The sequence below is a fragment of the Ursus americanus genome, chromosome 6, assembly GCF_024610735.1.
Source record: "Ursus americanus isolate L20-20 chromosome 6, mUrsAme1.1.p, whole genome shotgun sequence".
NCBI classification, from domain to species: domain Eukaryota; kingdom Metazoa; phylum Chordata; class Mammalia; order Carnivora; family Ursidae; genus Ursus; species Ursus americanus.
The window spans coordinates 38,474,958-38,488,469 of NC_142132.1; the positions used below are offsets into that span (position 1 = coordinate 38,474,958).

At 51.8% G+C, this 13,512-nt stretch overlaps 1 protein-coding gene across 1 annotated transcript in view; it reads left to right on the top strand.

Moving 5' to 3' along the window:
- The window catches only part of ALOX5 (arachidonate 5-lipoxygenase), a 50,148-nt gene that overhangs the window by 27,249 nt on the left and 9,387 nt on the right, over positions 1 to 13,512 (top strand). The window contains exons 5-7 of the mRNA XM_045809987.2: positions 4,721 to 4,827; positions 6,506 to 6,678; positions 9,418 to 9,564. Of these exons, the coding sequence (XP_045665943.2) occupies positions 4,721 to 4,827; positions 6,506 to 6,678; positions 9,418 to 9,564 (427 nt within the window). The remainder of the gene's footprint in view (positions 1 to 4,720; positions 4,828 to 6,505; positions 6,679 to 9,417; positions 9,565 to 13,512) is intronic.

The following is a 13,512-nucleotide window of genomic DNA, read 5'->3' on the forward strand; positions in this document are numbered from 1 at the left end:
CCCTGGACCAGACTCAGAGTAGTGAAGCTGTACTTCGCTTTCCTCGGGAAAAAATTCTATTAATCTCTTAAAATTATAGCAACAATATCAACCCATGATTCATTACCCTTTCAAAGCAGAAGGCTGCCTTCTTTAGAGCCCGGCAGCGAGGGTTGATTCAGACTCGCTGTGTCCTCTTGGGAGAGTCATTTCAGTGTCCTGACCCTTCCTTTCCTCCCTCTGATACGAGGCTGGTGATGCCTGGCTGCTGGGATTGTTACGAGATTTCCGTGAGCTCATGTATGTGGGGCCCCCATAGGTGAGTTCCCTCTAGTATCGCCACTCCAGGTGCTTGGGAGGACTTTCTCTTCACTCCTGAGCCCACGGAGGGAGCCCAGCTGGGCAGCTGCCTCCTCAGCACTGTCACTGCCCACTTGCTGGCTCTCCGGGCTTCCTCTACCCCCATCTGAGCAGGGCTGGAGGAGCTACTGCTCCTCCTTTAACAACTGTCTACTGAACTACTGTAGGGTAGGGCCCGAGATGAATCAAAAGCGGCCTTTTGGTCCCAGCTCCAAGAAGCGCACAGTCTAATGGGGACCAAGTCATGGATAGCTTATCACAACAGCATGTAGGAGCTCTTCCTTAGGAAAGGAATGCTGGGGAAACTTGAGGCAGAGGAGGAAGTAACTCTGGGGGAACAGCATCAGAAAAATGCTTTCCAAGAGAGAAGATGCCCAACCTGGGTTTTGAAGGATGCATAGGAGTTTACTGCACTGCTTGGAGGAGGGGAGGGGAGGGGATGGCATTTGAGGCAGTAAGAATTCTGGTGAGCCAGGGGGACCAGAGTAGAGGCCTGTGTGGGGAAGTGGGACTGAGGCTACCAAGGCAGGAAGGTGGGCCAGGAGCCCAGCCTTTTCCTGGTGGGGGTGGGGGGAGAGTAGGACCAGGGTGGTCCAAGAGGCTCAGCATTTTAGTGTCAGGAAGAAAGGAGTTGGTTGTCAGATGCACTAGAGAGATTCGCAGAGCTTAGGGCTAACTATAGGTCCCTTTGGAACCAGCCACTAGGAAGTCACCAGCGCTCTGGATGAGAGCACTTTTAGGGGGCAAAGAGGACAGGAAGTAAAGAAGAGTAAGTAGGTGAAGATTCTTCCATGAATTGGGTGTGAAGGAAGAAAGAGGTTGAGTGAATTAGACAAGGAGACCCAGGGGAAGGAAGAGGGTAAAGTGCTGTGCTGCAGACAGGATTTTGAACCTGTCTGTCCCCCAGAATACCAGTGCCTAAGGCTGCAGACTTTCATATTAGCAATGAGTGACAACTAGGGCAGTATTTGCTAATGTTTGTGGAACTCTTCTTATGAACTAGGGTTTTCTATACATTAGGTCAGCCCTGTGAGACAGAGACAGTCATTGTTCCCATTTCACAGGTGAGAAAACTGAGACACAGCAAGATTAGGGACTTGCCCAAAGCCACATGGCTGGGAGGCAACGGGGCTGGGATCTTCGGCCAGGCCCTTAATGCCCTGTGCTGAGCAGCACCATCTCAGCTGCCATCTCTCAGGGACTCCCAGCCCCATCCAGACTTGTGTCCAGACCCCAGCACTTGGGTTGGGGTTCCAAGACTCCTGGGTCCATCCCCCTAGAGGTCTGATGGGTAAAGGACACCCAGGTGCCTGGCAGCCTGCCCTACATGGACAGCTCCTGATTGGCAGAACCCACAGAGCCTGGGCCTAGCTAGCCTGTGTCCCCGCAGCCCACGCCATAGCGTGCCACTCTGCCCATGGTTAAACCCAGTCCTGCTGTAGAAAACAAACTGGTGGCTGAGGTCACCAGAGAGACATTCCCCACTGAACCTTCAGCTTCCGGCAGCTCCACTTTTGCGCCACTTCTGAGTAATTCCGGTGACTTGTTTCTTCTGCGCCACCTGCTCTGCCTGGAATGAGGCCAGCCCTCCTCAGTAAGGGTCGCCCCCCACTCCAAACAGCAGAACTATGAAGTGGAAAATGGAGAAGCAGTTAGAAGGAAAGGGGTAGGGGAAGCAGAGGAGACAAGGGCTCTCCCCTCTCCTGGCACAGAGCAAGCAGCCCAGTGTATGTTGACCTTGGCTGTGTGACCTTGAATGAGCCAGATGCCCTTTTTGGGCTGCAGGTTCCTCTTTGTGCAATAACAGATCTTCGAATTCCCAATATTGCAGTTGTGTGTAAGCATGTAGAAATATTTTGCCTCGAGATGACATGCAAATGTTTTCCTCCTAATTCCACTTCTTCCTGAATCTGTGGCTTCCTCCGGGCACCACCCCATAACACCCTGTGTTCAGTGCCAGCCTTTTGTTTCGAAGTCAAAGAGACCCAGCTGCGAAGACGATGAGCCAAGGGCGATGACTCACTCCCATTCCCCACAAGATCCCTTGGGGTTCGGGACGTCTTTCCTGGGCCCCATCCGTCACGGGGCTGTGCTGGGGCTGCCGGGCCTGCAGAGACCTGGGAAGGCCTCTCCCCGTCCAGAAATGCGTCCTTTTCCACACCTGGTCTGACCGTGGATGGCACAGTGCGTTTACTCCTTCAGTTGAACAGTCCTTTCTGTCCCAGGAGGCTCAGCGGACGAGGGAGGTGGTGGAGGACAGGGGTGCTCGCTGAGGAAGGGGTAGCGATGCTGAAAGCGGCTTAGCTGGGGGCCTGCCCAGCCGTGGTGAGGCACCAAAGCATGTGTGCAAAATAGGCGTGTGTGGAAAGAAAACAAAAAACAAAAAAAAATAAGTGTGTGTGTAAACGCTCCTCCTTGCTGGGGAGCGGCTAGGATAAAATGTTGACGAGACCAGCCCAGCCTAGAGGACAAGTCGAGCGTCCTTCTCCAGCCCAGAGGGGCTGAGCACCTGCCATGTGCACTCCACGGCCCAGGCTGCGCCCCGGCACCTTCCCAGCACCCACCTTCCCGGCTGGGTCATCCGACTCACAGAGAAGCCAAGACCCAGGGAGGTTACCGCCTAGGGGCTCCTGGACCCGCTCCCGGGCAGAGTGGGCTCCTAGGGCTCCCAGGTCAGCTGGTGCAGAGAAGCATTTGCTAGATTGAGGGTGGATCCGAAGGGGGGTCATAGAGGTGTGCCATGTGCTCCCTCACATCTGGCAGGGCTGGGAGGGACCCCTGCATTTCCTGCTTACCTGCCAGCTCCTGCATTCGGTCATCAGACATGCTGCCTTCCTGCATGTGCTCAGGGAGCTCCCCTGGGATGAGACAGCCACCTGTCCCCGTCAGCCAGGGTCACTCTGGCCAAAACAGCCAAGCCTCAGGCCTTTGGTGCTGCTGGGCAAGGTGTGAGGTGAGCTGTGGAACTCCCACACCTTCCTGCCACGACGCTCAGGCCCCAGCCAGCACCAACCCCGTTTCCTCCCCTCCAAACCACCCCCCCCAAGGAGTGAGTCCGAGGGGCCTGCAAGGTTAGACTGCTGCTTCTGGGTGGGGATGGCTCTGCTGGTCATGCCCGGGACGTGGGTGGATGGGAAGGGGAGTCCCCTGGGGGAGCATCGGCCAGCATGGTCCCGTGCTCCGGCATGCACACTGTCCATTCAGTCAGTGATCGGTGCTGCGGAGCCACTGGAGTACCTGGAGGCCCAGGCTGGGCACTGAGCAATGCAGACACACTCTTGGCCTCCTGGTGTGGCAGGCAGAAGCCGGGATTCACACAATCGGCTTTGTACTTAATCTGCCATCAGCACTGCTGAGACAGCATCGGGGGCCCCCTAGCCTGGGGAGGGGGCAGCTTCCTTGAGATCAAAGCAGGAGTGGGGGTCCTCGAGGCAAGATACACTTGTCTCCAGATACACTCACTGCTGGCCTGGGTCAGGAGGAGAAGAAAAGGGCAGAGGGCCTTCCAGGCAGAGGGAGCAGCACATGCAAAGGCCCCGAGTGAGGATCTGCGAAAGGCAGTGCAGGTGGGAGGCTTGAACTCTGGAGCAGTGGGCAATAAGCACTGACAGTGGGGAGGAGACAGGATAACTGCCTGGTACCCTCAGCTGTGGGTGTGCCAGAGAGAGAAACTGAGGCAGAGTGTGTCATATGAGCACTGGCCAGAGTTCCCTACCCTCTGTCCTGTGCCTTGCTCGAGTTAGTAGGGAAGTCTGGGAGACCGCTCTCACTCTCCCCCACTGTTCCCAGGCCCATCCCACGGTTCCCTCCTCCAGCAAGCCCTTGGGATCGCTGGGACCACTCAGAGCTCCCTCGTGAGTGCCTGCAGCCCGCATTTTGAGTTTATCTATCCAGCTCCTGTCCTGGCTTACTTTGCTATCCCGTGTAAGGAGCATTAGGGAAACTATCTCCCTTAACACAGGCACAGAGCCAAGGTCAGGCAGAAAGTAAACTTTCTCAACTGTGCATCCCCTAAAACTCCAGGAGACTTGCCGAGTAGCTGCGTAGGAACTTGGCGCTCTGTGCCTGGAAGCCGGTCCCCGGGGGGGCAGCAAAAGTTTGGTGAATGAGTGAAAGCGTGGACGAAAGCAGGCGTGGAGGGGATTGGAGGCACTGTAGACTGTTCTCGAGGGCAGTGGCCAGTTTCCTCCCCAGGGGAGAAGCAGTAGGGAGAGCATCAGCGTCGGTGCGGGATTCTGTCCTGGTTCCACCGGCCAGTCAGCTGCCCCCTCAGAGCTGCCCTGGGTTCGGTTCGCCCAGGAGGCCGCAGCGCGAAGGGGCTGCGCCGAGGGGGGCGAGGCCAGAGCGCGTGTGAGTGGGGACACCGTCTCCTGGTCTGCAGGATGGAGAACCTGTTCATCAACCGCTTCATGCACATGTTCCAGTCCTCCTGGAGCGACTTTGCCGATTTTGAGAAAATCTTCGTGAAGATCAGCAACACTATTTCTGGTGAGTGTGCTTTTGGGGTCCCCCGTGGTGCTGGGGAGACCTGCCTGGGACTTGGAAGGGGCCGCGCCACGCCTGCTCTAGCGTGGCAGCTGGCTTAACGGGCTGGGCTGCCCTGGCCTCCCCAGCAGCCAGGCCAGCACCCCTGTTCCAGCCCCCGCAGTTCCCTGGTGATCGCCCTCCTGCCCAGAGCTTCCCCCACCCCCAGACATTCAGGGCTGAGCTCCCTCAGCCTCACTTCCCCATCAAAAGTCTCAAAAGTATCAGAAATTTGTGTTTACATGAATCGGTCATTTATGATACTTCTGAGCAGAGTAAAGGCAGAACTTAGCTTGTCTTTTAAGCATTTACAGAAAATTGACCTTAGGTTACCCTGGACTAGAATGTGTTTGGCAGGTGTTGGCTTGCAATAGCATCGTAATCACCAGGGATGGCCCAGGAAGGAAAAACAGAAAAAATACGGAAACAGGCATGCTGGATGAAGAATGGGTATTGAAATAAGCACCTGGGGAAAACGCCTTTGCAGACTCCTCCCCAAGAGGGCCCCGTGCTCCTCTCCTTCTCCCTCCTCCTGCCCTCTCCTCCCTCCATCCTGGGCGGAGGGTCTGGAGTTTTCCCTGGAGGCACAATGTTGTAGAGCAGATCTCTGGAAGGTATCTATCCTGCTTAACTGAACCTTTGTGCTCATTGACTAGTAAGTCCTCATTTCCCCTCCCGCAGCCCCTGGCAACTGCCTTTCCACTCGGATTTTGTGAGCGTGACCGCGCTAGATACCACATGTCAGTGGAATCGTGCAGTAGTTGTCTCTCTGTGACTGGCCAGTTTCACTTGGCCCGATGTCCTCCACATTCATCCATGCCAGCACGCACTGCAGAATGTCCTTCCTTTCTTAAGGTTGCTTCCACACCTTGGCTGCTTAGATCTCGTCCAGATCCTGATTTAAATTCTTTGGGATTAATACCCAGAAGTGGGATCCCTGGATCATATAGCTCTAGTTTTAATTTTTTGGGAACCCACCCTACTGTTTTCCATAGTGGCCACACATTTTGCATTCCCACCAGCAGTGCACAAGGGTTCCAGTTTCTCCACATCCTCTCCGACACCCGTTGTCTTTTGTTTTTGTAGTAGCCATCCTGACAGGTGTGAGGCAGTATCTCATTGTGGTTCTGATTTGCATTTCCCTGATGATTAGTGACATTGAGAATTTTTTCATATACCTGCTGACCATTTGTATGTCTTCTTCGGAAAAATGTCTGTTCAAGTCCTTGGCCCATTTGTTAATCACGTTATTAGGGTTTTTTTGCTATTGAGTTCTAGGAGTTCTTCATATATTTTGGAGACGAACCGCTTACCAGATGTTCAGTTTGCAAATGACTTCTATTCTGTAGGTTGTCTTTTCACTCTGTTGACTGTTCCCTTTGCTGTGCAGCAGCTTTTTAGTTTGCTGCAATCCCATTTGTCCATTTTTGGTGTTGTTCTTGAGAAAGGAATTCCTCAGGAACTTCTGAGCCCCCAAGGGCAGCTCAGGGAGGACAAGGTAGTGCCATGGCCTGAGCCAGTGGTCAGGCAGCAGGGCACAGCCCGCGGAATCCATGGTCGACCAGCTGGCCGGTGAACACCTGGGAGACGGGACCCACCCCCACTCAGAGCTCAGCCAAGGCCACGACTTTCTCCCCTCTAGAGCGGGTCATGAACCACTGGCAGGAAGACCTCATGTTTGGCTACCAGTTCCTGAACGGCTGCAACCCAGTGTTGATCCGGCGCTGCACGAAGCTGCCCGAGAAGCTCCCTGTGACCACAGAGATGGTGGAGTGCAGCCTGGAGCGGCAGCTCGCCTTGGAGCAGGAGGTCGAGGTAGGACCCTGTTGTCTGGTGACTTCGGCCACAGCCAGCTCAGGTGGCCAGGTCACACTCTGTGGGGCAGAAAGCACTTTCTGCTGGCCGGTGCTCACAAGCCTGCAGGCCGCTGTCTCCAGGCTCCTCTGCCAGGCTGATGAGACCAGCTGCCCTCGGTCAAGTGGTCTCTTCCTTTCCCCGGGCATTTATGGCAACCGTCTCGTCCAGTGAAGGAGGAGGCATTGAGGGTGATATTTCTCAGTGCTCGAGGCTGGGAGCATATCCATATTTTCAATATCAATATCACTAATAAAAGAGCTCCCTCTCAGTAGGGGCTAGTTGTGGGCCAGGCTTTCTGACAGATGCTTTACACACACAGCTGTTGAACTGTCACCAACCTTGCAAAGGTAAGGAAACGGAAGAAAGAAGCAAGCCTTGTAGCAGCACAGGAAAAAAGGGAGAAAATGGATGGAATTTTTAACATTCTAATTAGAAATGTTGGTGTCTTCTGCTTCTGCTCTCACCCTCCTCCCAGCCCTCCTCTGGCTCACCTGCAGGGATCTGAGGGCCGGGAATGTCCCTGCTCTCAGTCGGTTGGCCTCTCCCACCAGAGCCAGGACAACGGGGCCCCCTGCCCCCCAGGTGTCTAGGTGGCCTTCTGTTTCTGGTCACCACATCTTGTTTGCTCAGCTTGCCTTGGGGCCCCAGCTAGAGAGGGATGGTCTGTGCCATCTGTGGACAGCCCGCCCAGCCCCCACCTCCTGCCTGCCTGACTCTAGAGGGCCACCTGCCAGCTGACCGTCCCCTGCCCCAGGGCACAGTCCTCCTCTCTCTTACACACATACACACCTCCTGTCTCTTACACACACACCTGCCATCTGTTACACACACACCTGCCATCTCTTACACACACACCAACCATCTCTTACACACACCTCCCATCTCTTACACACTCACCTGTCATTGTTACCATCCATCGCTTACACACTCCTCCCATCTCTTACACACACACCACCTCTAACACACCATCCATCTCTTACACACACACCTCCCATCTCCTACAGCATAATTCTTAATTCCCTGAATCAGTCATTAGGGCCAGGAAAATGCAGCCCGTGGATCAAAAGGAGAGGAGAGGGACACCAGATAGGCAAGAGCACCAGTATCCACTGTGGAATCCCAGAACATCTGAACTAAGAGAGAGAGTTTCCCCCTCACTTTTCAGAAGGATGACACTGAGACCCAGAGAGAGGAGGTGGCTTGGGATGACAGAGCTGTGCCCTAGGCATAGGCCCAAATCCCAGGCTTCCTGGTTCCCTGGCCTGTGTTCCCAGGGCCTCCTATTGGCCTGGCATTCATCACCTTAACTAACCTGCATCTCCTTGAGATTGGACTGGCAGCCACTCCTGTGCAGTACTCGCAATGGTCATGTCCACTCGGAAAGTCCAGTTGTCCAGCCCAAGACAGGAGCCTGCCCACCCTGTGACCCACCAATCCATGTGTCTCTCCCTTCTTGACAAGGTGACCCTGAGGGGCCCTGTCACACGCTCTCCTGAACCAGCCTCTCCCCACACTCCTGCCCTGGTGAGCAATGGGCACAAACGCCGTCCTCCCCACGCCGGCCCCACACACATTGCAGACAGACAGCTCAGAGCTCATCACTGGTGTCAGATGTCTGCCATGGTCCTTAGAGTCGAAAAAGGAGGAAGATTGTGGCCAGTCCCTTGGCTCCTGTCAGGTGTTTGGTTGCCCTTTGGGGGATTCCTGAAGCGTGTGCTGGGTGGCCCAGCATGCCCTCTGCAGGCAGAGCTGTGGACACATATCTCACCTAAGCACCTGTGGGCCGGGCTCTGTAACATCGCAGACCCGACCCCACTCCCCACCTGCATCCATTACTGGCCTAAAATAAGAATGGCTTTAGAAGAAGCGCCACCCGTCCTCTACCCAAATTCTTCAAGATCTGGCCTGAGTGGGCCCCAGCTTTATGAAAGGAACCCTCACAGCACTCAGGTTGGGCTCCCTGGAGAAGACTGAGCTATACTCTGCCAAGAGTGGCTTTCTCCCTTCCCCACATCCCAGGCACACTGCTTTTTTTTGAAGTATACCAACCACAGAAAAAGCCCGAATCAGGAGTGTTAGCAAGCTCACTGAATTTTCACCGAGTGACCCCACCAGGCCACTAGCCGCAGACAAGGCCGCAGAACACACCAGCCAGGGACACAGACCCGTCCTGCCCCTGAAGAGCCTACCCTCCCCTAAGCCCTAGACACCCCCCCGCCCCTACAGACCCCTGCCTCTGTAGACCCAGCCCCTGCAGATGCACCCTACAGAAACTTCCACCCTGAAGAAACGCCCCCATTTCTCCTCCCAACGGTGACCCTGTCGTGACACTATGTAAGTGCAGGCAGCCATGGCGCTCTTCGGAATTTGAATTTCTTGTCTATTTCATCTGCACTCTATCTGCCTCTGGCGGGGGGTTGGGGGGGGGGTCTTCCAGCATCTTCGATGAGAGCCAAGCAGCTTCCAGGGACAACACATGCAAAATTGGCCCTGCCATTCCTTCACATGACCAGAAAACCACCACCATCTCTGAACACTCTGGATGCGAATCAGCCCAGAGTCAGAGAACAAAACTGTACATTCTGAGCTCCGATAAGAGGCTAGGGGCCTCTAAAGCTACCTCTCCCGCCCCCTGGGCCTCTCGGGTCCATCTCCGGCTGAGACTGATGGGGCCATATTTCCTCTTGCCTCCTGCAGCAAGGGAACATCTTCATCGTGGACTTTGAGCTGCTGGATGGCATCGATGCCAACAGAACAGACCCCTGCACCCTGCAGTTCCTGGCAGCGCCCGTCTGCCTGCTGTACAAGAATCTGGCCAACAAGATTGTCCCCATTGCCATCCAGGTAGTCTGCCCACCCTGCTCCTTTCCCGGACGGCTCTGCCCTCAGCAGCCAGGGCTTGGGGGCAGTTTCCTGGGTGTCTCCACCTGAACCTCCAGGAGGAGGAGGCCACTCTGCCTCACGTCTCCTGAGGAGGGTGCTGAAAGCCGAAGGCTCTGCCAGGTGGACGGGAAAAACTAGAACCTAGGGCTTCCTGCTGGCAGTGGGGACGGCTGGCCACGAGAAGCAGAAAGGGTTCCCCTCCCCAAGATACACTCAACAGATTCCTGGCAGGGCCAGGCTCTCTGCTGAGGACCTGCCCTGGGATAACATGCTACACCCCTCGCTCCCACCCAGCATCCTGACCGGGGGGCCCAAGTCAAAACACCAAAAGGGGCCTGGCAGGTGAGGTTGCGAGATAAGCTGGAGACTGAGGCCACCAGGGGGCACCATGGAGGCTGAGGTCATGAACGAGGCCAGTCCTGCAATGCTGCTGTCTTCTAGTGCTCATGGGTTCTCGTTTCTACCAAAGATGATGGAGGAGGAGAAAGAGGAGCAATTCGGGTGAGAGGAGGCAGGCGCAGAGCTTCCTCTCTCCCATTCCTGGTTGCTCTCTGCTTCCTCAGAGCACCAAGCACACTGGGCCCGCTGGTATGCAGACGGCGGGAAAGAACGCTCAGGACAGGACCAGATGTAGGTCTGTGAAGGGGGCTGCTGCCCAGGGGCCCCTGTGGGGAACAGGTGGACAAGCGTTCAGCAGACTTGACTTTGAGTCAGCTGTGAACCGGGCGTTGAGTGCTGTGGGCATTATAGCAGCTGGTTTGCCCTGTGCTAACCCCATGACGAGACTGTCCCAAAGATTAGCCTGCACAGTCCACAATCCCTTACCCTCGATTCTGAAATCTAAAAAGCCCTAAAACTGCTAGGTTTTTCAAAGGTTTGCACCAAGTTCGTTAGCAGCAAAACTTGCTCTGAACCGAAAGGAGAGACTTTTTAGAAGCTTTGCCCCACCCAGTGTGGTATGCACGTCTATCATACAGAAGCACTGACGTGTTTGATTGTAAAATGTTATGTTGCCCCAGACCCAGGGCGGGGGAGAGAGGCGTCACATAACGAAGTAGATGCACTGCTAAAATTCTAAAACCTTCTGGATTCTGAGACACTTGGTCATCAGGGCTTCGGACCAGGACCTGGCTTTATCCATGTAATCATCTACAAGCCTCCGAGGTTGGGGACGACTGCTGGTGGGTCATTTCCACATGTTGCGAGAACAGACAAAGGTGCACACCGTCAGCACAGTGCGGATCGGTGCCAGGCCGTCTGGCTCCAGAGTTCATGCTCCCCCCGCCCCCATCTCCTGGTCTCAGGGGCACATCTTCCACCAGAGGAATTCCCAGCCTAGCAGAGAGAAGCCCTATGTTTAAGAAACTGAAGCAAAAGGTAAAGGGACAGGCGACGGAAGAGAAGCAAACAGAATTAGGAGACCTGAGGAGAGGAGCCCTTTACCACGGGCAGGCACCATGAAGCAGCCCGTCCTCCAGAGACTTCTTGGAGGGGCCTGGAGTCAGGGGCCTGGCTTCCATCCCCACTCTGCCACTTGCTGGAAGCCCCGGGACCTTGGGCAAGTCACAGTGTTTCTGAATCTCTTCCCTCTGTGGAAAATGCAACCTTTGCAAACTATAAAGAGCCATGAAATGAAAGCCAGAGGATAATAAGTCCAAACTGTGCTTCTCTAAAAGGTCCAAGAAAGTGGATAACCCTGTCATGAAGCTAATGAAAGAAAAAAAGAACACAAATATACAAGATTCGGAATAAGAAGACACAATCATAAGGGTGTTTGTTTTCTTTAGGAGCATGGCAACAAATTTGAAAAGCTGGAAGCAATGGGTAAAAACCTGGTAAAATATAAATTATGAGAAGAAATTGTAGAAAACAGGCCAGTATCCCTATAAGCACCTGGGAACCTGACTAAACGTCTCTCAGGATGAGGAGCCCGGGTGCCGAGCCGCTGAGCTCCAGCAAGCCTTTACCCAGTGGACACTTGCCGACCTGTTTCACGGGTTTCAGCTCTGGAACATATTCTGGGAAGCTGGCGTAACGTTCGCGCCGAAGCCCCCAACAGGCAGGCTCCCAAAGAAAGCTGAAGACCAATCCAAGCTACACACACAGATTTTAAAGGAAATCTGAAGATTAGCAAAGTGAATGCAGCAGTGTCATGAACGACTAGTAGGTCATAACCAAGCAGGGCCTATTCCAAGATGCTTCCGTAGCAAGAAAACTTCCAGCGTAACTCATGACACCAATAAGGAACAATCTTCTGATTGTATCAATTGATACCAACAGGGAACTTAATAACATTTAGTAGCCACAACTAATAAATATTAAAATAGCAATGGAAAGAATCTATTTCTCAGTGATAGAGACAGGAAATACCATTTGAAAATGGCAACCCTAAAGTCATTTCTGTTAAAATCATAAATGAGGATGCTGATGTCACTGTTGTCACTCAACACTGTCCCCGAGGTCCTGGCACTGGTGACGAAGAAAATAATCAATAAGCATGTGAGAAAAATAGAGAAGATTATCTTTTGGTAATGATAGGATGGTGGACCTAGAAAACCTAAGAGACTCTCGTTTTTCCAAAAGCTATTAGAATTCATACATGGATTGAGCAATGTGTCTGAATAAATAGATTCCTCAAAGGCACCAATAGCATTTCTCCACGCTAACAATATGATATAATACCGTATAAGCTGTAAAATCATTTTAAAGGCTGTAAAATGAAATCTTAACAAGTGCTTTCCTTCCTATTGAACAAGAAAAATTTATATCGTTAAAATGTCAGTTCTACCAAATTTAATCATATGAATTTAATGCACTTCTAATTGAAATTTCAATTAGGTTTTCTTTTTTTTTTTTTTTTTTTTTTGGTAGGAGTGGGGGAGAGATGAAGGTGAGAACACAGAATAAAAGAATTTAAAGATTCATATGGAAAAAGAACTGTTCAAGGATAGCCAAAAGTTTTTTGAAAAATTAAAACCAAGGAGGACTTTCCTTGCTCGATATTAAGGAATAATATAAGGTCACAGCCGGTGCTAGCATCACAGACACACTTGGTGGGGGGTGGTAGATAAAGAAGCCAGAAATAAGCCCTATAAATAAGAATTTAACTTACGACAATGGTGGTTTCTCAACTCAGTGCAAAGGGATGGAATTTCAGTGATGCAATCACAGCAGCCATCACAGAAGGAAAAGATTAAATTGGACCCATATGTCATACTGTTTACAAAAATAAATGTCAGATGAAGTAAAGATGAAAATATAAAAAAGTAAAAAGAATTTTTTTCTTTTTATAATAATAAACAATGTATAAATATGGGTGCTAAGAAGACTTCTGAAAGTAAAAACAGGAAACCAAGAAGTTTTAAAGGAAAAGATAGGCATATTGGATTATGTAATGTTTTAAAGATTAAATGGTAATTAGGAGGGCACATGATGTAATGAGCACTGGGTATTAATAGACTCATGAATCACTGACCTCTACCTCCGAAACTAATAATACACTATATGTTAATTAGTTGAATTTAAATTAAAAAAAAAAAAAGTATAATCCTCTCAAGTTTCTGCCCACTACTGGAAGTATTTTATCAAGACACTAATGTAAAATATTCAAATAAATATAAATACAGTAAATTCAAAAAAAATATATTATGTAAAAAAAATTAAATGGTAAAATACACCACAAACAAAGGCAAAAGGCAAATAATAGATCGGAAATAACTGCTCCACAGGCACAAAGGATGAATATCTATAATATACACATAGCTGCTTCAAATTGATAAGGAGAAGACAAATATTCCAATAGAAAAACGGACAGAGACTATGAATAGGCCGTTGATAGAAGAAACATGGAAAAATCAGCATATGGAAAAATTCTCAGAAATGCAAATTAGTTATGAGATATCACTTCTG